Source organism: Giraffa tippelskirchi, chromosome 8, assembly GCF_054371585.1.
Source record: "Giraffa tippelskirchi isolate mGirTip1 chromosome 8, T2T-mGirTip1v1.2.pri, whole genome shotgun sequence".
Classification (NCBI taxonomy): domain Eukaryota; kingdom Metazoa; phylum Chordata; class Mammalia; order Artiodactyla; family Giraffidae; genus Giraffa; species Giraffa tippelskirchi.
This window is the reverse complement of record NC_137282.1, coordinates 133515559-133540279: the sequence shown is the minus strand read 5'-3', so window position 1 is coordinate 133540279 and position 24721 is coordinate 133515559. Positions and strand designations below refer to the sequence as shown.

The 24721-nt window shown below is 52.6% G+C and overlaps 2 protein-coding genes across 18 annotated transcripts in view; one reads left to right on the top strand and one right to left on the bottom strand.

Annotated features, from left to right (window-relative positions):
• The window catches only part of RSPH9 (radial spoke head component 9), a 37116-nt gene that overhangs the window by 6502 nt on the left and 5893 nt on the right, over positions 1-24721 (bottom strand). For 2 of the 9 annotated variants that reach the window (XM_081518898.1, XM_081518899.1), the window contains exons 4-5: positions 24208-24354; positions 17447-17668 (exon numbers count right to left, since the gene is read on the bottom strand). In XM_081518898.1, coding sequence (XP_081375024.1) covers positions 17508-17668; positions 24208-24354 — 308 coding nt within the window. In that variant the 3' untranslated portion in view covers positions 17447-17507. Of the gene's footprint in view, positions 1-3321; positions 5230-7500; positions 7574-7699; positions 7811-9633; positions 9692-10495; positions 10578-17446; positions 17669-22908; positions 23325-24207; positions 24355-24721 lie in introns of those variants that run through there. The other 7 variants (XR_014061860.1, XR_014061859.1, XR_014061858.1 and 4 more) reach the window with 7 other exon arrangements.
• On the top strand, positions 910-24371 carry MRPS18A (mitochondrial ribosomal protein S18A). 9 transcript variants are annotated; one of them, XM_081518904.1, is made up of 7 exons: positions 910-1031; positions 8513-8544; positions 10943-11050; positions 13452-13575; positions 13793-13862; positions 16644-16710; positions 23802-24371. In XM_081518904.1, exons 1-7 carry the CDS (start codon positions 920-922, stop codon positions 23853-23855), a joined length of 567 nt encoding a protein of 188 aa, XP_081375030.1. In that variant the 5' UTR covers positions 910-919; the 3' UTR covers positions 23856-24371. The 9 variants fall into 9 exon arrangements, 7 of the variants coding, with proteins under 7 accessions (XP_081375030.1, XP_081375026.1, XP_081375029.1 ...); XM_081518900.1 differs by having other exon boundaries at positions 23788-24371; XM_081518903.1 differs by having other exon boundaries at positions 23506-24371.

The following is a 24721-nucleotide window of genomic DNA, read 5'->3' as shown; positions in this document are numbered from 1 at the left end:
ATACAAAACCGTAATTGAACAGGGTACTAAGATGGAGGGGGGCTTCCCTGGTGGCTCGGTGGTAAAGAATCCGCCTGTCAACCCCCAGTCTGGGAAGGTCCCCTGGAGAAGGAAACGGCAACCCATTCCAGTATTCTTGCCTGGGCGATCCCATGGACAGAGTAACCTGGCAGACCACAGTCCACGTTGTCAAAATAGTCGGACACGACTTAACTAAGAAAACAACTAAGATGGAGAGATATCTGGTGCTGAGAACCAGTGACAGGGAGGTTAAGGAAGACTAATGTGGAAGTGAAGTTTGAGCTGAGCCCTGAGAAGTAAGTTTACCAGTAGCCACAGAGCAGGCAGAGCAAGTAGCTGTGCAAAGGCCCTGGGGCAAAAGGTCAGCGTCAAGTTACCAGAATGAAAGACCCTTTGGTGAGGGGAGCGCAGCCTGGGGACCGTGGGGCGGGGGTGGGGTGGAGTTGGGACGCGAGTATTAATTCTATTCCAGATCTGCGGGATACCTGATGTTCCAGAATCATTGTCCTAACCATTTCGACTTCTCTGGTACAGACTCAGGCGCAGCCTCAAGAAGCTGAAAATCCACATCTCACTTATAAAGAAAAAGTTTTAAAGAAATAAGGATAGTGCATGTAATTTTACCGAAGAAGTCCGTCAGGGAACGAAAGCGACCCTGGAGACTTCGAAGACTGGCAGTTAGGAGCTAAAGACCTCCTCAGCCTCTCAGAGTGAAACACAGGCTTCACACATTAACTCTGCTTTGCTCAAAGCTGGAGAGGTGAGGAAATCGAAGTTAACTGACAAGAGTAACAGAGCTGTACGCTCACAAGACGCACACTTCCTGCCAACTACTGCGGCTGCGCGCGCGCGCCGTTCCGGAAGCGGAAGTGCACAGAGGTCAGCGTTGGTTTTCAAGATGGCGGCCCTCAATGTGCTGGTGTCCGGCTGCGGACGGCTTCTCAGAGGGCTGCTGACAGGCCAGACCGTGACCAGCTGGGCTCGGCCACCAGCCCGCGGGTTCAGGGAAGGTGAGTGCTGGGTCCTGGTGACCTCCTAAAGTTGAAGAGAAGAAACGAAGGCTGCTTCTTTCTGCCTCCACGAGCCTCTCCCTCCCTTTCCTTCGCGCGATTCTGAAACGTCGGAGATGTTTGCGCTCCGGGAATGCTAGCAGTTTTCTTCCAGACCCTGATGCTATTACCTTGCTCTCTCACCCATCGTGAGTGTCTTCATGGGTGGTGGCGGGGAGGGGGGCGAGGGGGATGAAGATCGGAGAGAAAGCCTTGCTTATTTAGGAGCAGAATAGAAACCTGTCCCAGGGTTCAGAAAAGTTTTTGTTAAGGGCCTGGCAATGCAAGAGACATAAGAAACATGGATTCGATCCCTGGATCGGGAAGATCCCCTGGAGGAAGGTATGACAATTCACTTCAGTACTCTTGCCTGGAGAATTCTATGGACAGAGGAGCCTGGCAGGCTACAGTCCATAGGGTCACAAAGAGTCGGACACGACTGAAGCGACTTATCACCCAACGCACGCAGGCACTGTATGTTAATTCTCTGTTCCATATTCTTCGAACCGCCGCCTCTTTCACTAAAGAATTACTGCACGATCAGGGAAGGTCAGCTGGATCCCCTCCCCTGGGCCTCCTTTTCCGGTTTCTCGTGCTATAATCTGATGGCAGCTTTCACTGCCCAAGCCCTTAGTCTAAGAAGTGGAAGCTAAGGTGGAAAGGCCATTGAACAGCTGAAACAGGCATATCCTGGATGGTGGTTTTGCTTTTCATTAAGTCTGGAAAGGCAGCGTGACGTTGAACTGAGAGCTTACTGAAGGCGAAGTGGATACTTCAAACTGTCAAGGGGTTCCTGAGAAGTTAGGTTCTAATGAGATGATGCAATACTCTCCAATGAATACAATTTAGGTATTAGGTATTTGGGACTTCCTTGATGTCTCAGCGGGTGAAGAATCCTGCAATGCAGGAGACACGGGTTTGATCCCTGGGTCTGGGAAGATTCCCTGGAGAAGGAAATGGCAACTCTCTCCAGTATTCTTGCCTGAAAAATCCTATTCACAGAGGAGCCTGGTGGGCTACAGCCCATGGGGTCCTAAAAGAGACGGACATGACTTAGTGACTAAACACATGTTCAGAGAGATCCGGTTACTGGAAGCAGCAAACTGAATTGGAAGTTTTCCTAAAGGGGTTGTGTCTTTAATAGGCTCATAAAAGGATGGAAAATGAAAAGGTCTTTTCAGTACATAACCTTCCTTTGTGCACTACTGGAAGCAGGAAAGGATGAGTGATGTACAAAGAAGTGGTTTTGTGTGTGTGTGTGTGTTTGAGATCTGGAGTAGCATAACCTTTAACTAAAGCCGAGATGTATCCAGGGGAAAATAGTGATCATTTTGCCAGGGGAAGCATAAAATTCCAAAAAAAAAAAAAAAGAGCCTGACAAAGGGAGCATTGGATTTGTCTCAGAAAAAAAGTCTTTTGTAAGTTTTTCGTAGAATAGCAGATATTTAACCCAGTTTGGGAAAATTAAAGAGATAATTAATGAAGAAATGGAACTAGGTGTTTGAAGAATTTAGCTATGAAGAGAAGATGGAATATTTGCTAGAAAGAAAAGCAAAACCCAGATACTGCCTCCTTAGCATTAGATGAACTAATGCATTGATAAAGAAAGACACCAAAGAGATCATGCTGATGGTAAAAAGGGCTTGGAAGGTTGTTTCATGTGTGCCTATGCTGCAAAATAGGCAGATACCCATAACTTTTTTTTTTTTTGGCCATGCCACTTGGCTTGTGGGATCTTAGTTCCCCAACCAGGGATAAAACTTGGATTCCTTGCAGTGAAAGCAGAGTCCTAAATACTGGGCCACCAGGGAATTCCATGCCTATAACATTTTTGATGGCATCTACCAAGTGTCAAACATTAACAACTACAATGCACATATCCCTTATGAAATTAAAAGTTGAAAACAGTTCTTTGCCATGTTCCCAGAGGATAGGCAAAAGGAATAGTTTTGTTTTTTTACAAAAGAATATTTGAGATTTGAATTTTTCAGTTGGAGAGATGGCTGTATGATGAGATGAATATTTGAAGTCTTCCTCACCATGAATACCTGGTAGCTTCTCTGTGTTACTGTCAGACCCAAAAGCCAAATAATTGAATTGATGTGATCTTACTTGAAGGCATTAGCTTATTTTATACTTTTCTTGAGAACCACCTATCTCCAAAGCCTTTAAATTAAAAACAGCACCAACAACTTTCTCTTAATATTCTATCCATTATGTGTAAAGCTTAAAGAATTACACATATAGCTAATTTTGACTGGTCCTGGCTGGTATATTTGAGGAATAATATTGTATACATAGAATTTTAAAGTCACAGAGAGGGAGCTGGCATCTTGCTGAAAACATTCAAGCACTTCTACTTTTCTGATACAATAGTACTCTTTAATTTTAGTCAGAGTTCGTGGGCACTCAGCACTACTGCTCCTGCCTGTAGAAGCTCTCTGTATGAAGCAGTGATTCTCAGTCGAGAGCAGTTTGTTCTCTCAGGAACACTTGGCAATGTCCAGAGACATTTTTGGTCGTCACGGCTGGTGCTCCTGGTGTGTGGTGGTAGAAGCAAGGGATGCTGCTAAGCATCTTCCCGTGCACAGGACAGCCCCCCACAACAAAGAACCACCTGGCCTGAAATACCAATTCTGCTGCTGTTGAGAAAGCCTGGTCTGATTTTTGACCAGAGGGACATACAGAACCAAAAAAGATGATTATGGAAGAAGCAAAACTTAAGGGAAGGCAAAAAATGAAAATTGTGGTTTACTAAGTGCCTGCTGCAAGCACTCTGCCAGGTTTTCCACATACATTTTTCAGTCTTCTCAACAACCTTTAAAGGTGAATATTACTGGCATTTTTACAAATGAAGGGGAGAAGGCAATGGCAACCCACTCCGGTACAAATGAAGAAATCCGGTCCAGAGGTGTTCAGTAGCTGTGCCCAGCATCACACAGCTAATAAGTGCTGGAGTCAGAAGTAGGGCCAGCAGTCTTCCCTCTCCACCAGTGACACCACCTTGGTACTCCACGGCAGGGCTTCCCCGTGGCTCCCTCCCTTCCCTAAAAGCTCTTGTCGGTTAACTTACTGGAATTGATTGCATGATTGACACCGTCAGACCTAGCAGAGATTAGACCTTGTTCCTGCCTGTCTCTCTTAGAGCTCTTGTGAAGGAAAGCATTTAAAACAAGAGTAATAAACACATATGACTTTCTAAATGAACACTAATGATCTGGTAGATCCTCAGAGCAGAGTGTGTTGAAACGAGTAAAGGCTGAAGGGAATGTTTTTCTTCTTTTCCAGTTAGCTAAGGGAGCTTTCTGGAGGACCTAGCATTTCAGACAAGGATGTGACTTGCAGGACGGACAGCCCTGTGACTAAAAGCTTTGAGATAGAAGTGAGCGAGTTGGGGGCTTTAAAGAATTCAAAAGACATGGTCCAGAGTAACCAGTGGAAAGAGATTTTTGTGTAGCAGTGAGACTCCTTGTTTGAAGGATAGTGCAGAGGGAAGTTCCCTCAGATCCAAGGGAAAAGGAAGGGGTAGGTGATGAGAGAGTCAGGAAACTTTTGTGGCAGAGTTAAAGATGAACAGAAGGGAGCAGTGCTTGAGGGAGGAAGGAGTTTGAGAAAAGTAGTCAATGGCCACACTTGCCAAGCGTGCTACGTAAGATTGTTGGTGCTGCCCTGTAGCCACCTTGCCATTCAGTTACTCCATCCCCTTGTGCTTTGCTTGGGACTTGATTTCCATGGAGTCTTTCTAAGAAGGGCATCGGTCCTCTGGGCACTTCCTGCAGTAGTTCCCTCCAGCCCTTGTCATTCATCTCCCCTCACTTCCTCCTTTACTAAACAGTTGGGCCTTTATCCTGCCGCAGTTCTCTGTGTCTGTTTGTGTGGCCATCAAGGTCTTTTTGCCTCACTGCAATCTCACCGAGATGCTGTTTGCTCTAGGCTTACAATTCAGTTATCTTGGACTCCATCCTAGGCGAGTATTTACTGAAGTACTCAAAGGACCTCTTTATGAGGCATGGACTTTATTAGAGTGAAGTTCCCATGCTTGGTTTAGTTCTCTTTTCTCCTCTAGGGCAAAGACTGTGTCTCCTCTTAGGGGGGAGCTCTCCATGGTGGGTGGAGCCCAGTCGTACACTCCACGGTTGCTCAGCAAATGCCTTGCCTCCTGTGGCACAGATTATTTGATGTGTAAGATCTTGGCCCTTAATCTTGGTTTAGAAAACTGCTTTAGTTTACTTGATCCAGCCACATCTCAGAACATAAGGGCAATTCCATCTTTTTCTAAACAAGTTTTCAGTTAGTGACTAATGGTCTCCTGTTAGTCCAGCTTTTCTTAACCACCCCCACTTCTCTTGAATGGAGAGGAGGCCAGGGACAAAATGGATCTCAGGTTTTGTTTGGTTTTGACATGTTTTTGTATGCATGCTGAAAAGCAATACTATTTTGATTCCTATCTCTGTTTTGAGAGGCCTGAAATCTACTAGGGCCTCTTCAGGCTCCAGTGGGCCCTCTGCCCCTGCACTGAGACACCGCCCTGATCAGTCTCAGTTCCGTATGAGTTCTCAAGTCATTCCTCCTCGTTTGACAAATCATCTCTATGAGATAAGCATCTGCCTATTGTTTTACCCGCTAACTTATAGTGAGATGATTCACTGGCTCAGAGTTGCTGTGTGGGGAGCTTATGAACAGTGGAGCTTGCCATGGACTTTGATCTCTCTTCCAGAGGCCAGTGGGATGACTTCAGGGTTTGGTTCTTTGCCGGGAGTGATGTGTGTTTTGCTAGACTTGTTTACCTCATGGTTAGGACCCAAGTGCCTCCACGGAGAGGGGAAGCATATGTTGGTCCGCTTCACTTCAGGGCGCTGTTCTCACACCGACTCAAGTGATTCCGGAGTAGGTCTCTCCTTTTGTTTCCTATCGGGATTCTTAAAAACCTGTGCTGCCCCCCTCACCTGCTGTTGCTCAGACTGGGTCATCCTCCGTCCCTCTTCCAACTTAGTTTTTGCAAATTTGCAGTTTTCCTGGTGCCCAGCTGGGCTAGGGCTCGGCCCTTCCGCCCTGATGCTCTTGTAAGCTGACGCAGTGCCGTGACCATCCCCCTGCAGATGTGCTGGCCTCCAGAATGAGTACCAGGTTGAGTCTCACCCACATCCCGTTTAGGCTGGTCTCTGGAACAAGTAGATCCGTGCGTGACGCATTTTCTCTTAGGGAGAGAAGCTTAGTTTGACTTTGAGTTGATTAGTAACTATAGTGTTCTCTGGAGAAAGCCTCAGGGGCTTTCTGGCCAGTTGTCACTCCCTTGTGTGCATGGAGTCACAGTTGAGGGGCTCTCAGGTTGGTTGTTTGGAGTAATGGGTCTTTATGAATGGCCATGCCCAGAAAACGAATGGGGGATAGTTCCAGGCAGTCTGGGTCAAATTGGTGTCGGTCACAGAGCTCAGTGATCACAGATGCTGCCGTGGGCCTCCGGGGTGGGTTCAAGTTGCCTCCCTTTTTTTTTTTCTTAGCCTCTCTGTTTTTACTGCCTATTTTTTATTGCAAAAGCAATACATGTTTATTTTAGAAACTTTAGAAAATCACCTCCTGCCACCACTGAGGGAAAACCATGTCTTACCATTTAGGTACATAGCTGCAGGGGTCTGTGAGCTTCCTCTAATCCATGTCTAATTGTGTGTACACCGACGGACGTGTTTCTAGGGCAAGGTCCTTAACTTTCATTAGATTCACAAAGTTAACCTTAGGTTCTTTCTAATCTGTACTGCTTCTTTCCTTGACTGGAGCTGAGTAGAACTAATTGCGGTAGCCAAGCTGCTGTTAAAATATGGTTTTAGAATTTGGGGAGACAGTTTGCAGCCTAGCTATAGCTGTGTGCACTCACATTTTCTATTACAATAATTAGCATCAGAAGGGCATCACGACCATTATTTTGCTCCCTAGCATTTATGGAGCATCTGCAGTGTGCCAGTTCCTCTGCTAAAAGCCACGGCTTCTCTCTTTCTAAGGAAACTGGGTGACCATGGGAGAATCTCCAAGAACCTTCTGTTTGATTTTATTTGCCAAATGTGGGTTATGAGCTTGGTTCTCCCTTAGGATATTGTTGAAGTTGTCTTTCTGCATCCTGGTTAAATAAGAGGACATAAGTACAGCCTGACATGCATGCAATGAAATTGTTTTGCCCGCGGGTTCTTTCTGACTGCCTCACTCCTAAATAGATGAAGAGCTGAGGGAATCCCTCTCAGGATGGCTCTGCAGTCCTCTCTTTGAAATTCTGCCCCGACCCCAACCCTGTAACTACAGGCCCCTCATTCCTGTCACTCCTTCCTCTCCAGTGTGGATAACAAAATGCATCCCTGCAGGGAGAGGAGATAGCTGCCTTTGTACAGGTTTAACACAAGGCTCTCAAGATGTTCTCAGAGTGAACTGATCGGTTACTTACCCATTGTGGGGCCCCGGGTGCTGCATCTTAGATTGCAGACTGGTCAAGGTCAGGAATCACATTTGTCTGATTTCTTTTCATGAAAGAACACATACAATGGGTACTTTTGAAGGTCTTTTTATGGCCTCTGTCCACCCCCAACCCCTCAGCTCTTAGGCCATGATTGCTAGCCACAGTAGGGCAAGATCTTGCCAAGTACCTTGAATGGAACCAAGATAAATCTTGGCTTAGAAAGGCAGAAACAGTGTGAAGACCCTTAATCTCAGAGAGGTGATACGATATGGGCATCTGGATTTGCCCCCCACTCAGCCTGCAGGAAAAGTGAAAGTGCAAGTCGCTCAGTCATGTCTGACTCTTTGCAACCCCATGGACTATACAGTCCATGGAATTCTCCAGGCCAGAATACTGGAGCCAGTAGCTCTTCCCTTCTCTAGGGGATCTTCCCAACCCAGGGATCGAACTCTGGTCTCCCACATTGCAGGCAGATTCTTTACCAGCTGAGCCACCAGGAAAGCCCAAGAATACTGGAGTGGGTAGCCTATCCCTTCTCCAGCAGATCTTCCCAACCCAGGAATCAAACTGAGGTCTCCTGCTTTGCAGGAGCCCTTACATTACCAGCTTCCCCAGTGGCTCAGCAGTAAAGAATCTGCCTGCAGTGCAGGAGCCACAGGAGACATGGGTTCAATCCCTGCATTGGGAAGATCCCCTGGAGGAGAAATGGCAACCCACTCCAGTATTCTTGCCTGGAGAATCCCCATGGATAGAGGAGCCTGGCGGGCAATAGTCCATGGGGTTGCAAAGAGTCAGACACGACTGAGCGACTGAGCCTGCACAGCCTGCAGGCACAGAGCCTGGGCACGGGGAGGTGAACCCTGCACACTTCACGGGGGGGCCATGGGAGAGTGCAGACAGAGCGCTCCATTTTGCTTCGTGTGTAAGGTTTGAGCTATTATTTAAAACTCCCTGTTCCTTATTAAATGGCTGACCTAATTTTTCCCCTTTATCTCTGTAGTGGTGGAGATCCAAGAAGGGAAGACGACTATAGTAAGTATTGTCGAGCTGGCCGCTTCTAACCTCTGTACCATTTGGAGCTGCTGGCTGCTGCTCTAAGAGAGGATGGGAGCCCCAGCTGGACTGGCTTCAGGATCTGCTCCCTCCATGAGCATAAATCCCGTATCTACTACTTTCAACCCGTGTGCGGGAGTGTGGTTAATCAGGAACAGTTGCTGTGCTGGACTGAGGCATCTGTTAATTGATTAAAGTGGCCTTTTGTATGACACGGGCTCAAAAGTATTTGCTGCTATGTTTTTTGGCGGGCGATAAGTCAGTTTTCCAAAGGGGAAACTAAGGTAATGGCAAGGCTAGAGAGAGTAAGTTGACCCCGGACCAGGAGCCTGGATCTATCTCTTTCCTTTCTGCCTAGAATGACTAAGCTACTCCTTCAGTGAGGCAGTGAGAAGGTGACACTTTCTCGGCCCTGGGCTCATAGCTGGCGCGCTGGCTCATCTGTTGGTGAGAAAGCTAGACGGGTTTTCACTCCCTCTACTCCTCCCCCACCCCACCCCCTCACTGGGCCCATCTCACCTCCCTTCCTCAGGGAGTCATGGGGCCTAGATTATCCTATAATCCCTAAAAGACAACGTTGTTTTCACATGGCCTTCTGTGCCTCCCAAGAAATCCTCAACCACTCCACAGAGTTCCCAGAAGCCTCTGTGGCTTCCATGTCAACCAGGGATTTAACCCTCTGGCAGCTAGCCACGCGCAGCCCTCCCCAAGGCCTTCTTATCCCCAGGACAAGCCCTTAGGGTTCCCTCTTGGGTCTTCTCCAGAAGGCTCCCCCTCAACCTTTGTACTTGAGGTTAAGACCTTAAGACAGTTCTTTCTAGGGACTCCCATCCCTTTAAGAATAGTTCCCTTATCCAAAAACAAAAGAAGCATTCACCCTGTAAACTCCATGCTGGTGGAGAGAAACTCAACGGGTTTCTGCGTGTGCAGAGTGTTTTTCCTGTGGGGCATGAATTTGCTATTTGTGGGACAAACACAGGCATGTGGTCCCATGAGAGCCCTTGGCTGGGGGGGAGCCCAGCCATGCCCGGAGAGGCAGTGCCATGACTGACTTTGGGTATTACTCACTGTCCAGAGTCTCACTTCTTCATCAGTAAAATAAGATCATGAATCCGCCCTCACGAGGCTGTGAAGTTAAATGAGATGATCCATATGGACAATTATCAGTACAGAGCCAGACCTGGAGTGGGGAGTGTGTAAATGTTAGCTCTCCCTGCCCAGACCCACCTTGACCCCCTCCTGAGACCTTCCATACCCCTGCCCATTTTCCCGAGCGCTTGGCTCCATTTCGGGTATCGCTGGGTGGCATTGCTGGAAAGGCAGTAACAGCACCCTGCACAGCCAGCTCTTTTGCCACTTCTCCCCTGGGAGAGTTGCTTCCCCCCAAAGCCTCTTAGACCTGCCCCAGCCTCACTCTCATAATCCGTGGCCTCAAGCAGCAAGGCTGTCTAACCTCCCCCTCCTGCAATTGGAGATGACGCCCAGGTCACTGGTTTATCACTCTTAGTCTCTCCAAGGCTGTGTCAAGTCTCTCACAGCAGCCATGGCGGAGGTCACTTCACATGTGGCCCGAGTGGGGTGTGAAAGGTGGCATCCAGAGTGCTAAGGGGAGGCAGCCAGGGGACTGTATCCCCCTCTCTGTGTTTTTAGAGGGGAGGAGGGGTGTGCATATAGTTGTCTGCTCGTGTAGGCCTAGACCAGGTTTCTCAGCCTAGCACTGTTGGCGTTTTAGACGGGCTGATTCTCTGCTGTGGGGGCCTGTCCTATCTGTCATAGGATGCTTATTAGCAGTTTCCCTGCTAGGGGCTAGGGACCCGTCCCCACCCCAGCCCACCCCCAGCCCCGTGGTGACGATCAGAAATGTTTCATTGTCCAGTGTCCCCTGGGAGGCCAAATCATTCCTGGTTGAGAACCGCTGGTATAGACTTACCTCTGTCAGAGCTGGAAACTGCAGTTTCTGTTAAGAAGGATATGCGGGATAAGGGGTGAGACTTCCTTTGGACTCCACATACCTGTGTAGTTTGAAACTTTTTACCATGTGCATGGATTACTTTTTCCCAAAGCAGGGAGAGGGAAGCATAAAGTTCTGGAGTTTTTGTCTTTTTGAGGATGGAAAGCTAGCACTCAGCAGTTACGACATGCCTCTTCTCTTGCCACCAGCATTAAGTTCTGTTTCTATTACCCTCACAGGTCACCAAACCCAGCTCTGTGGCCACTTGAGGCCCAGTGTCCAGCAGCTGTGTTCAGGCAGAGAGGCCCATTAGCTGCTCCCCGGAGGCCCCTAGAGAGGAAACCTCACTAGCTTTGGGGGGTTGCTCAAGGATCGGGGTCTGCACACAACTCTCCCCCTCATCAGCTCTCTTTCTCTGCCTCCTAGATTGAAGGCCAAATCACAGGGACTCCCAAGGAAAGTCCAAATCCCCCCAATCCCTCCGGCCAGTGCCCCATCTGCCGCTGGAACCTGAAGCACAAGTATAACTATGAGGTGAGTCTGCACATCTCAGAGCTCACGTTCCCCGCGGGCTTACCAAGCATCTCACGGAGCCACCAAGACAGAAGCATTGTGTCCAGTGGCTCTCAATGCTGGCCATACATGAGAGTCCCGGGGGAGCTTTAAAAATGCTCAGACCCCATGCCTAGATGATTCCGCTGGCCTGGGATGGAGCCTGGCCGTCATTATTTTTTAAAGCTCCCCAGGTGATTCTAATGTGCCGCCAGGGCGGAGAGTCCCTGACTCAGTTCCTGGTCTGGTTGCTGGCAGCTCATACCTCCAGGGCCCTGGAGCCCAGTCTCGTAGGGCTGTGTTCCCGAGGGGTGGAATCAGAGTCCGGGTTTGGTTTTCCTCCTTATATAATGAGGGCGTGTCTTGAGAGTCCTCACTGTGCTCTGAGGACACGTCACTCTCTTCCCATACTGGAGCCACAGGGACCCCTGTTTGCTGTAGCTCTTCTAGAGCTGTCATTCCACGGAGAGATGATGAGAGCACACAACAGTAGGTGCTGCTCTGTGTGTTAAGCACCTGTGGGGCATAATTCACTTTGTTTTCACAATATCCCAGTGAAGTAGGTACTGTTTTCATCCTTGTTTTGCAGATGAGGCAATTTGAGGCATGGCAAAGTTAATGCACTTGCCTCAGATCACACAGCTAGTAAGTATTAGAGCCGGGATGTAGTCTGGGGTACAAAACCCAGGCAGAGCCACCAGTGCCAGCTGCTGTTCTGCATCGTGTCTGGAGATGGGGCGGGCTGGGGGATGGACACAGCCCTGGAGAAATACATACTTGTCCTTCAGAGTTCTGCTGGTGACATTAAGCACCCTATTTTTAGGTTTCAGGTGATTCAGGCTTTGGGCCAGTTTGACCTGCACATTGTCCCTGTGCGCCTCTGTGGAATGGGATGACTAAGGGCAGAGATCCTGGTCAGGTGGTGAGAGCAAGAAAGGCCACATGCCCATGGGATCTGAACAGAACAACCCAACTAATCTCCTGGGCTGGGAGCCTTGGCCTCTCGCCACCCCAGGGTGGGGGATGGAGGTATTCTTTCACCCTATCCCTGCCCTTTTGCTGATGGCCACCTGGAGTAACAGGGAACTTACAGGCCACAGGCAGTGCTGTCAGCTTCTTGTGACATGGAAGTTAGTAGAGTCCTGGCCATACCTAGAATCCCAGCTGTGGATGGGGAGGGGAACCCACACCTGCCTGACCACTGCAGGGCACTCTTCCTACCAGCCGTTTCTAGGAAATGGACTTGGCTCTGTTTATCAAGCAGAAGAAATCCAATCCCCTCCAAGGTAAAGGCTAGAGAAGTTGTTTTCCTTTTCACCCCTTTTTGCTCAGGACAGCGCCACTCTGAGCTTCACAGAGCTGTCAGCCTCCTTGGCAGCCTGCAGTGGGGGCACCACTGGGGCTGTGAGCCCAGTGTATTATCCCCAGATAATCCAGTCCAAGTTCTTTTCATCAGATTCTGAGGATTACAGGGGTGGGAATTGGGGGCCTGGGTCCCCCAGGAGCTGACTAGTGATTAAAGCAAATCTACAGTTATACAGCGAGGCGCCTGCCAGGACAGCGAATCTGTTTGAGGACCAGGACTATGGAGACAGGCATGTCAGGCCCCTGGGGGTGGGGTGGGAGACTTTTTCTTTAACCCCTGCCATCCTGTGAGAGTTGGGAGGGGACTTGGTCTCTTTGGATGCTGGCTTTGTTTATCGTTATTTCCTTGACTCATCCAAAGCAGTCTGATAGTTCAAAGGCAGCTGAAGAATCCATTCACTTCTGGGCACAGGGGGCGTAGAAGATGTGGGATTTAACTTCACAACTTGACCTCATTCTCCTCAGCTTGTTGCTACCTGGCGCTTCGTTCAGAGGGCGCGGCAGAAGGTGGAGGGGCTCTCTGCAAGTCTTTTGGGCTGTGGTGTGTAGACTCTGGGGGCTGTGGTGTGTAGACTTTGGGGGCAGAAATTGTACAGGTATTCCCTCTTGTGTGGAAATATATAACATACCTGCTACGTCGCCCAAAGAGGATAACACACTCTTCATCACCAGGAGAGATACTGTGGGTGCATGATAGCTTGTTAACCTTCTTGACAAGTTCCCCTTCTCTCACCAAGTCTGTCAGAAGACTGTCTCGTAGAGGAGCTGAGAACTCTTGGTGTTGGTAACGGGGCCAGGAAATCTTGCTAAGTTGGGATTGAACTTGTTGCGGTGGAGGCAGCGGGCCTGAGTGCAGAGCTCTGTGTGGAGGGAGTGGTCTCAGGTTGCTTCTCAGGGTGGCATCAGCCCCTTACAGTGCCAGCTACAACAGCCTATACTGCAGGCCACTTGGCCCTGGCTCCCTGGCAGCCAGCACTCGTCCACATGATCCTTCTCTCCTGTTTTCCGTTTCCACTAGGATGTTCTGTTGCTCAGTCAGTTCATCCGGCCACATGGGGGCATGCTGCCCCGGAGAATCACCGGGCTGTGCCAGGAAGAGCACCGCAAGATTGAGGAGTGTGTGAAGATGGCTCACCGAGCTGGTAAAGGGCCCTTGGGCTGAGGGGGCAGGGGGCTATGGGCACCATTACACCTTCCACACCTTCTAGCCCTTGCTGAAAGAGCAGTGCGTGTCCAGAGACTGCATTATACTCGCCCTCCAATGCCAGCCTCCCACTCCCTTGGGCTTTCTGTTCAGCCCCCCAGAGCTGCAAAGGGAGTGCAGAGACCATCCTCTTAAATGCTTTTCCCTCCATTTAGGTCTGCTCCCAAATCACAGGCCCAAGCTTCCTGAAGGATTTGTTCCAAAGACCAAACCCCGACTCAACAGGTACACAGACCTGGGCTGGGGAGGCCAGCTTCTGGAGCTCATCCTGCAGCTCAGGAAAGCTGGAGTGCTCCGTCCCTTCCAGCCTGAACGCCACTCCATCAGTCCCACCACTGTGCACGCCTCTGTTACTCTCCCTCTGCCAGCCTCAGCTTCTTTCCTTGTCCCTCCCCAGCAGGGCACTTAGCCCAGGGGTAACAAGGGTAAGAAGATCTGCTGGTTGGGCATTAGAATGTGCTAATCCTCTGTTTATGACATCATACTGGGTTGCTATAGGAATGTCAGAGCAGTTCTCCAAACTTTCAGTAATAGCACTGGGGTTATTAAAGGGCAAAATGAGACTTTAGAAATAGAAATGAGAGAGCTCTCTGGGGTAGGGCCACCGTATAGAGCTGTCAGATCATATACTGCAAAACTTGAAGGCAGCATCCATGTAGCCTAGATTGTGAGTGTTCTCCCTAGAGTTGTGCAGTTAACAACCTGCTCAGCTGCATATGGCATCCCATGAGATCCTGAGGTTTTATGGAAGAGGAGAAAAAGGCCTTTAGATCCTAGAATCAATCAATCTGCCTTTCAGCCTGAGCAGAGTGGCCCCCTCTGGTGTAGGAACAGGTTCCTGTCTTAACACTCAAACAGCTGTCTCTGACATTACCACACTACATACTCCTAGAACTACGATACTCTCTTATTGAGAGTAGATCCAGGTCTGTAAAATTGATGTTGGTATTTCTTGTTCTCCCCTACCAACGGCCCTCTCTCCTTCAGCCTGTCCTAATGCCACTAGAACTGCGCTCTTTGGGTAGAGCAAAGCAAGATCCCCCACCCAGCAAACCTAGGCTGATCCCCAACAGAACCCACGAATGGAGGATGGAAGGCCAGGCAGATACCAGCTCTAGATTGCTGGCCTGGGGGTGCAGGCCCAGAGCTGGGTCTTCACTGACTCCTTGCTAGCACCCTGGCCCCTTGCCCATCTCCACCTGCACCTCCCACGCTGCCAGCTGGGCCATCTGCCAGCAGCCCTGGGGGAACAGGACATATTAACCTCCTCTTGTCTTTCCCAAATATGCTTCGGACCATTTGGGAGTTGAGCCCACCCCCACTCCAACTTGTTAAGAGACAGCAGCAGGCCTGAGGACACAATCCATCCTGCCCTCAGCCCTCTGAAGCAAAGCCAGGCTCCCTCCCATATATCCAGTGTCCATTAACGTGATGCAGGATTGATGGCGTGTAGGGTCTCGTGGGGTTGCAAAAGGCCCTCCTGGGGAGGAGAGGGAGTCCCAGCTACAACTAGGGACTTGACGATCTCATCCAGCGGTCCTTGAGCTGCTCAGGCTCTGCCGGGCCCTGAGGAGCCGTGCCATCTCCTTCCCCACCCCTACCAGAGAGGTAGGAGGAAGGAGCTCGATTAGCAGGGAGCCTTGGTTCTTAGAGCTGAAGTGGTCCCAGAGAGCTGACTGGAGGCCCCAGCCCCTCCACAGCAGCTGCCTGCTCCTTGTGGCACAGGCATCAGGCCCAGGGACAGCTGAAGCCCAGCTTCCCTGGGTCTCTCCAGGGTGGGAGGGACAAGGGTGGGTGGAGGGGTGCAATGGGGCAGCAACTCTGGAGAGCCTGGTGTGCCTCTGGATCTTCAATCCCAAGGAACCTGCTTCCACATCCCACCTCTTCAACCCACTCCCTCTGAACCCAGGGAGACACCAACACAGGGCCCTGCCAGGTCCCAGCACCACCAGCCACAGCAAAGGCGGTTGTGGGGCCAGCTCACCGCACAGAGACCTCCCTGCTTGGGGGCTGACAGCCACCCAGTGGTCGTCGGAAGCCCTCTTGCCTGCCTACCTCACACGTGGCGTGTAGTCCTACAGCTTTTACTTCCTCTCAGAACTCAGAAGATAGAGGTCCAGGGGAGCTCAGTTGAAATGTATACATTAGCAGTCACGTTTTCACTCTTCTCTAAAAATTTTCAGCCATGGTTATTCATTTTTTTAATTAAAACTTCTCATGGGAGGATCTCTAGAGGCACTGGGTTGAGCCCTAACCTAGTGTGGAAGCAGGGGAGGATCCTGGCCTTTGCCCAGGCTGAGCTTTCATGACGAAGGGTGGGCCTCTGGGTAGGATCCAAATTTCGTTCTGAACAGAGTAAACCACAGTCCTAGCCGGCATGAGCCACTTTTCCCGGAACTGTCAGGGCCCTGCCATCCCCAAAGGAGGCCAGAGGACTATGGGCGGCAGCCATCTTTCCCCATCCCCGCTTGTATTACATGAACCTTCCTAGGCTACGTCTGCACCCACGGGCCCTAACCCTTGGCTCCCATCACGGCCTGCTTGAGGGTCAGGGGTCAGGGGTCCACCGCCAGTTACGGCTGCCCAGGCTTGTTCCCTGAGGGCTGGGGTGGTGGAGTGAGCCAAGTGGGGGAGAGGGAGGGATTCCTCCAGGCCCTTACATCAGCCTCTCCTCTCCCCACCACTGGGCCAGAGAGGGCCGATCTGCTCTCTGAGTGGCCTCTTCCTCTGCCTCCTCCCCCAACAGATACACATGCACACACACTGGCAACTCATAAAGACAAGGGAGCACATGGCCACACACGCCTGCAGCCGCCAGAGCCCAGCCCATCTGTTTACAGCACACTGAGCAGTTGCTCCCAGGAAAAGCCCCTTCTCAAGAAAGGAAAACTGGTGAAAGTGTTTGGTTGACCAAGCGCAGCTTCGGCCTAAGGGGCCCATGCCGGTGGTCTCTGCCGCATCCTGGGCTGCCAGCCCTCATGGCCGCCTCCCACCCTCCCTCCACAGGTACCTGACCCGCTGGTCTCCCCGCTCCGCCAAGCCTATCTACAACAAAGGCCACCGCTGGAACAAGGTGCGCATGGCCGTGGGGTCCCCCCTCCTGAAGGAAAACATCTCCTACACGGGCAGGCCTTTGGTGCTGTATCACTGACTGAGAGCAGGGCCTCCTGAGAGCCTGAGCTCGTCCTGCGCTCCCGCCCCATCCCACCAGGGTGGCCTGGCTCCTCCAATGCAGATGGCACAGGGGGAGGCAGGTCCACTCCAGTGCCTGGGACCTGCACTACCGTGGTGCTGGGAGCTGGGGGCAGACGGGGCAGGCGACCCTGGGCAGCTGCGGTGGTCTCACGACTGGCCTGGGCTCAGGGCTGGGGCACCAGCCCTTTGTCCAAAGGAATATTATAAACCAGGCTTGTGCTCACCCGCTGGGTGTGTGCTTACTGCTTGGGAAGCGCGGGGGGCTCAGCCCATTTCTGGCCAGTCACTGCGCATTGAGTCCCTGGTCTCTGGTGGGCCATGTGGCTGCACCGAGCGGAGCTCATGGCCACACAGGTTCCCTTCCTGTTGACAGCCATTGGCTTTTTGTTAGGCTGCCCAGCCTACGTGCAGCTCTCTTCTGAGTCCAAGAAGCTGCCCTCCTCAGAGGCCTCCTGGCTGTCACCTTCTCCCCCATGCCGTTTCCTCCCACCATTCTCTCTCGTTAGCACATTCCAGCCCTCTGCCACTTGCTCTATTTAGAGCTGGGCCTCTCCTTAGCCCGGACACCAGATGGAGGTGGAGGTGGGGGGGAGCAGCAGCATAGAACAGACCGACCAGATTCACTGCCTTTATGAAAATACTGTTCAGACTCTGCACACCCTCCGGGCAGCCCGCCTACAGCATGAAGGGCAGGTCTAGGTTCTTCTCGCCAGTGCCCACGTAGATGTAGCCGTAGTTCTTGGTGCACGGAGCGTGGTAGAAGGTGAGGCCGGGCCAGAGCAGGCTGCGCAGCACCACCAGGGCATTGCCCCTCTCCATCTGGACACTCCAGGACCCTGGCAGGGGGAGAGGCGGCAGAGGGCAAGGCCTGGGCATTGTGGAGGCAGAGCCCGGCCGGGGGTGCGGAAACTTCAGCTCCAGGCAGCCAGGCCTGAGTGTTAAGGTTCCACTGGGAAAGGGGAAGACAGTTTAATGATCCCGGCGCTTTACTCCTCTTGATTGCCTTTGAGCCATTTCACTGCTCATTAAAGCCACTTCCAGAGGGAGGACGAAGGAAATGAAAAGAGGTGGAACTCAAAGCAGTCCGTTTTGTTCCTGTCAGCAAGTCCAGTGACAGGTTCCATGGGGAAGGAAGCTGGGTCACCCATGCACAGGCAGAGCAGGGCTGGGGCTAGGCCGGGGAGACGCCAGGCTCCTCTCTTCACTGTACTCAGGGGCTCGCTGGTGGCCTGCCGCCCTGGTGTGCTTCACCTCTCTTGCAAAATTTTGCTCCAGGCCCAGCAACTTCACTCTGAGATGGATGAGACCTGCCCAGGCTCACATAAAAGTGTGGCCTTTTCAGGCCTCCAGCTCAATAGCCCTTTTCTGGCAGCCAGTAGACTGAGAGCCATCCTTGGTGGGAGGGGACTTGGGCCGCAGCTAATGAGCCTTTGTCTGTCCTGGGTTCTGCCCTGGTTTTTGCTCCCCAGATGGGAGCAGCCCAGCCTCGGGCTGAGTTGTGCAGCCACGAGGACTTGGCGGGAAGGGCCTGATCCAGCTCCAGAACCAAGGGAGGGAGCTGCTGTGTGGGAGGAAGGAGCCTGGGAAAATCGCCCCTGGATGCAGATCTGGAGCTTCTATTCCCCTGCGCCGAGGCCTCTCCCAGCCCAGCCTCAGCTCTGCCCCAGCCCCTGCCAGAAAGGCAAATGCTTTGAAGGTTTTGGTGCTGGACCAGCCAGTGATGCACTGAGAACTGCGCCGAGGCCTTCATCAGCTGCCAGCCCAGCCCGGCTGCCTGGCTCCTGCTGCGCCGCTGCCCCCAGGCTGCCTCCAACCATGGCCCACCCTGGTCACTCCACACCCAGCAGCCTTGGAGCTCAGGCCCCACCCACCAGAGGCCACCCTGAATCCAGGAGACCTGACCACCAGGCACCCTTAGCCCTGATGGCAGCTCAGCCTGTCTCAGGGCTCCAGCACCTGCCCAGGTCAAAGCTAGAATTTTCGGAGTGTATGTAGTCTGCCGGCCCTGAACTGCTTGGGGGGGTGCCCACGCAGGGGCCACCTCAGCACTGTGCGGTGGCCTGCACCAAGTACAGGTGATAAACCAGAAGAGTGAGGTGATAAACCAGAAGCCACAATGTAGCCTTGACCCCACTTCTCCAGGCCCCCTCAGTGCCAGCCAGATAGCATCGAGAAAGAAGAGTGTCCCTGGGTTCCCAGAGCTCTGGCTGGGGCACTGCCTGGGGGGGTGGGGGTGGTCAGAGAAGTGGGGAGTATCTCCCTCAGCTCCTGCAGCTTGCTTCTCTGGATCCCTGAGATCTTCCACCCCGTAAGCCTGAGGAGCCTTAACCTGTTGCCCTCCTAGTCATTCATTCCAGAAAACAGATGGCCTAGGGGTAACGGGAAAGGGGATGTAACAGAACAAAGTGTTCCCAGTACACCGTATGCAGTTTCTGGCCAGAACACAGACCCCCGGAAGGTAACCCCTGTCAGCTCCCCATGCCAGTCCCTGCAGCAGCATCTGGGGAGTCCCTCTCTGCTCCAGGAGTCCACAGCCACAGCCCCCTGGAACTGAAATTGGTCAGGCTCTGACCACCCGGAGAAGGCAGCTTACAGCCCCGCCACCCCCCAACCCTGGGCCAAATGCTGCCCTGGAGAAAGAACTAGAGTCCCCTAACCAGACACACACAGCAGTTCCCTGTCACCAGCACTTTGGCACACCCTGGGCAAGGACTGGGTCCTGGCTTCCCGGGTACCAGCCTGCCCACCTAGGGCTTGGCCACCTCTTGCTTTTAGTGGGTGAGGGAGGGGCCAGGCTCATCGGGGGCTCCCCCTGCACTGGCCAAGCAAGAGCAAGGAGAAACACGGTGCCCCCACCAGGGTTTAGGGTCTGCGCCGTGCAGGCCCAGGTTGCTGGCAGAGTACAGAAGTGGTGTGTGTGGGGCTGGCCAGCCAATGACGCTACTTTCTCCCCCCGCCCCCCCGCATTCCCGTCACACTTCTGTCCTTTCCCTGTCCCTGGCTCAGCTTGTCGCCCAGGAAACACATACTCTCCACATGCCAGGAGTCACGTAGCATCTACCTGGGAAACCAGGCTCTCGCTGTCACCTTCACCCACTTTTATTACTGCAGCTGCTGGCAAGGCTGGGCCCAGCCAGCCACCACCACTGGGACTCTGGGGGAATCAGCTTCCTGCAGCCCTGGTGTTCGCAGCCCATGCTGTCTCCCAGGTCTCCCCAGACCTCCCCCTCCAGCCCCCTGGCAGCCATTCTTCTCCACAAGCTCTCTTTTCTGAGGATGTGGTGGGATATAAGCTGGTAAACCAGGAATGGGTCCTCCTGCGTGAGCAGGAAGTCCTCCTGGGTTTCCTGGGCCTTGAGAGTCTCACCTTGCCAGTGTGGGAAGCTCAGGCTGGGAGATGCTCATCATAGTTACATTCCCCTGCCCTCCAGGAAGAAAGGCAGCCAAGTTCTGAGATTAAGTTGGAGGAGGAGAGTGGACCAGGCTGGAGTTCAGGGCTGTCCAGGGGCGGCAGATGGTTTTTAAATCCCCTCAGACCAGCACCGCACAACTTGTCTCACACACAAAAATGGCCACAGGCCCCTTCTCAGAGCAACCACTCCCCGACACCAGAGCCACAGCACATGGGAGGGGTGGGGGCGGGGACATGCGGAAGAGTGCCCAGTCTTACTGATGGGCAAGACCAAGCCCCTTGGTGCAGAAGGCCAAGCACCTGTCACCTCAGCCTCCACTGGACTGGAAGGGAGGCACCACCTGCATACCCCCTTGAGAGAGGGCTGATCCCAGACCCTGCGTTGCCCACCCACTCCAGTGCTGTCTCCCCTGTCCCTCACCTCTTCCCAGCCATCACTTACTAAAGGCTGCTTTCCAGGCAGGCAGGCCCCTTGCTGCCCTCTGCTGCCTACTCTGGGCGTTGTGCTGGAGCCCTTGCTGCTTTGTATCCGGCAGTCCCTGAGATCTCTCTGCTCCAGCCCAGAGAGAGGTGCTCTGCCCTCCACCCGAGTGCTGTGCTTCCCAGGACACCTATGCAGCACCTGCTGTTTTACATTGCCACTTCCCATCCCCTGTTTCATTTGATCTTCCCAAACACCTGTGAGGCACGGATGGTGTTTTGTTCCCAGCAGCATCTCTGGTCCCTTGGACATACTAGCTGCTCAGTGACTGTTTGCTGACAGCATAGAAGGTTAAGGAGCATTGAACAGCAGAGTACTGCCCAGAAATCTGGCATCCTGACTTAATGCTCCATGTCTCACCTAGCAGCAGCCCAAGCTCAGTGAACTCTTGGCTGTTGCCCTGTGCCAGAAGGATGCTTCTGCCCCCAAAACCCTACTCCCACAGAACTCCACAGACCCCACGGCACAGTGGGACAGTTTGGGAGGCCACAAGTGGCTCCAGGCAACATCCCTCCATCGTCTCTCCAGCCAAGAGTGGTCCAGGGACCAGCTGCTGAGCACCTGGCCAACCCACATGGCCACAGAGAGCAGGAGTCCCAGGGACTGCCTGACCCATTCCTGCTCACAGGTGACACAGGGTTCCCCTCAACAGTTGCCTCACACCCAGAAAGGAAGCTGATCCTACCTGGGCAGGAAACAGCTCCCAGATCCCATCCTTCCCGCCTGTGCTGGTGCCCCAGGGAACTCTTCATTGGGACTTTGCTTCACTTAGCTGCCCGGCCATTCCGGCTGCTGTCTGCCTGGTGGGGCAGCCTCCCAGCAGCTCCTTCTGCTCTTTCAGGGCCAGATATGGCAGGTAGACTGGGAGCAGAGTCAGAGTGTCTTCTCTCCCCCAGCCAGCCACACTTTCACCGCCACACTGCAGGCCCCACCAAACCATCCTGAGTAAAGCCCGGCCAGACTTCCTGCAGGCTTTCTGGTGGTGGCTCTGGGAGGAGGGGAGCTGGAGGCCCAGAACTGTGGAGTTTCCCAAAGTCAGGCCAGGAGCATCTCTCCCCTCCAGCCCCCACACACAGGAGACACCAGGAGCCCTTCACTCCTAAGGCTCCAGCACTAAGGACAAGGCAGTGTTTTGGGAGGAACTGGGGTGTCGAATCATCAGTCGATCTCTCAGCCCTGAGGCCCGCTGTTAGTGCAAGAAGTCTAGGCTCCGGGGTGAGGGGGAGGCCCTCTTGTGTCACCCCTGCCCCCCACCCCCAGTCACCCAGCGCTCTGAAGAGGAGCCTCATCCGCTGGCCCTGGGCTCCCTGCTGCCACGGCTGAGAAGTCCTCACTGGGCAGAGCTTTCCATTCACGCTCTGAGTCAGGGAGGGGCTGCTGCCCCCAGACTAGGGGCGCTAAGAGGACTTTTCTCAGTCGACCACGCAGGCCCTGGCACTGGGTCCCACCACCACAGTGTTCCTAACTCCCTTTACCAACAGGGATGTGCAGTCCCCTCCAGCCCCTAGTCAGGTGGGGAGCACAGAGTCGGAGGAGGTAATGGGAATCTGGAAAGTGTGTCTGATGGTTAAGAAATTCTCACCCTCTATAACCATCTCCCTGCCGGTCCGGGACCCCCAGTCTATGGTCAGGGAGGCTTGACTCTGGTGCCCCCGTGTGGTAGAGGCCAGCATAGCCACTCTTTGCTGGCAGCCCTTAGCCACCTGTGACCCATGGCCCGGCCCCCGGGGCACTGCAGTAGCCCCAAAACTGCCTCCAGAGCCCTGGCTTGCCCCTCTGCATCCGTTCATGCGCCACTGCCTTGTTATCGCAGATCTGCCTACAAGCCACCAGCAGCTCCTACTGCCTTGGTCTACTCCTAGGGCTTCCCAGGTGGCTCAGTGGTAAAGAATCTCCCTGCAATGCAGGAGATGTGAGTTCGATCCCTGGGTCAGGAAGATCCCCTGGAGAAGGAAATGGCAACCCACTCCAGTATCCTTGCCTGGGAAATCCCATGGACAGAGGAGCCTGGCGGGGCACAGTCCAGACACAGCTGAGCAACTAAACCCTCTACCCTTTGGCCCTCTAGGCCCTCCCTAGCCTGCCCAACCCCCCTGTAAGGCCTTTTTGCTACTGAAAACAGTATCACTAATACTTATTGATTTTTACTTGCATCCTTAATGTCTTAAGCACTATCATAAATGTTTTGTATATGTGTTATTATTTCATTTAATTTTCATAACAACCCAATGAGGTAGAAAATATCAATTTCCCCCTTTTAAAAATTGAGGCACAAGGAAATTGAGGGACTTGTCTGGGGTGACCAGGTAGGACACAGCAGATTCAGGATTCCAACACAGGCTTTCTGGTTCCAGAGCCCTTGTGTTTAACCACTACTGCTGTCCCGCCCCTTCTCTTGAGTTCCAGCCCAGCTGGGTTGCTCATCGCTCCTCAGAAACGTTTCCCCCTAGTGATGGGGGTGACTGCTGTCCTGCGATTCCCGTCATCCACTGAAAATACAATCTACTTGACACCACAGTTAAGGCCAGAGCCTTGGAGTCTAACGCTTTAATACATATTGTGTCCTTGGATTTAACTCTCTGAGCCTCCGTTTTTTCATCTGTAAAATGGGGATAATGATATAATAGTATCTAACTCACAGATCAGCTGTGAAGATTAAAATGAACTAAGGAAAAAAATGAGGCACGGGAAAGACTGGGTACAGTGCCTGGCACACAGTAAGAAGTGTTGTTGCCTTTATGAGTAGTTCCTAGTATCATTGTCTTTGCCATCATCAACAGATCCCTCCAGCTCTCAGAACGCCAAGCATGGGGAGGGAAAAAAGCAGGGGTGCCGAAGCAGTGCCTTGGGTGTAGCCCCTGAATGCCCAGAGCCTGGCACCTGTCCTGGGATGCAGAGCCTGGCAAGAGCATTTTCCAAGGATGTGCTCATCTCTACTGGTGGAGCCCAGGGAGGAAACGGGGTCTCTGACCCCCACCAAGAAGGCCTCTAAAGTTGTCTGTTTTATGATTTGAAAGCACACTTAGCAGGAGACAGATGTACAGAACTCATTTCCTTAGCAGGTGGTCCTCTACAGGTCAATCGGCACCTACTCCCTGAGCACGAGCTGTGTGCCAAGCACTGGATCTAACCCCGAAATCAACCGTGAAGATGTATATATGGCTAGTATTTTCAGGGATGTTTTGGTGGGGGGAAATTCCCAACTTGCCTTCATTCAAGATTGATACGAAAATCAAGAGAGACTTCCTGTCTGTGGAAGCACCCGGAAGACAATCCTTTTGTCTGCAAACATTTACCAACTCTCTACTAGGAGCTGAGCCCTGTATTGGGCCCTGGAGGAGCCCCCTACTCAAGGCCTCATATTGAACTCCCAGTTCCCACCCAGGCCGTGGGTCCCACTCTTAAGAGGGAATGGCAGGTGGCATGGCCCACTGTTCTGACCTGGGGGTGGATCCAATGTTCTCCAAGTAACAGGCTGTTACCTTTGGGGATGTCATGCTCCAAGGAGTCCATGAAGTCTAGGGACGGGTCGAGCTCAGCCTTCTCCAGCAAGGTCTTGTTCTTTAGCTCAACAGGCTCCCTGAAGTGGAAGTAAGAACTCAGCTTCTTGGCTTCGGACAAGGACAGTCCTACAAAGGGGCGGCAGGTAGGAAGGGATGGTCATCCCCAAGCCCCACAGTCCCGTTCCTCTCTGACTGGAGACCACATGGAGGGGCTTGCAGAGGATTCAGTCAGCTACTGACAGGGAATTGAAGGGCGTAAAGGGACCAGAGTTCTCTCAGCCAGAACTCGGCTCGGACCCTGCAGCGAGAACAGACTACGGAGGAGGAGCATGGGAAAAGGTGGGGAGCCCAGCCCCACACAGCCCCGAACCCAGGTGGCCAGATGCTCTCTCAACCTCAGGCATAAAAGAGTCAGGGTCCAGTAACTGGCCATTCGGCGGTCCTCCCAAGTGATGTGGCCACAGTTATTCCTTCTCAGAAAACAGGTAGATTC

What these genes read in the sequence shown, in the direction of transcription:
- MRPS18A (XM_081518900.1), top strand. Translation starts at nt 920, where the DNA reads ATGGCGGCCCTCAATGTGCTGGTGTCCGGCTGCGGACGGCTTCTCAGA. An exon ending in AAGAAGGGAAGACGACTATA is followed by an intron (nt 8,545 to 10,942) that starts GTAAGTATTGTC and finishes TCTGCCTCCTAG; the next exon opens with ATTGAAGGCCAAATCACAGG. An exon ending in AGCACAAGTATAACTATGAG is followed by an intron (nt 11,051 to 13,451) that starts GTGAGTCTGCAC and finishes CGTTTCCACTAG; the next exon opens with GATGTTCTGTTGCTCAGTCA.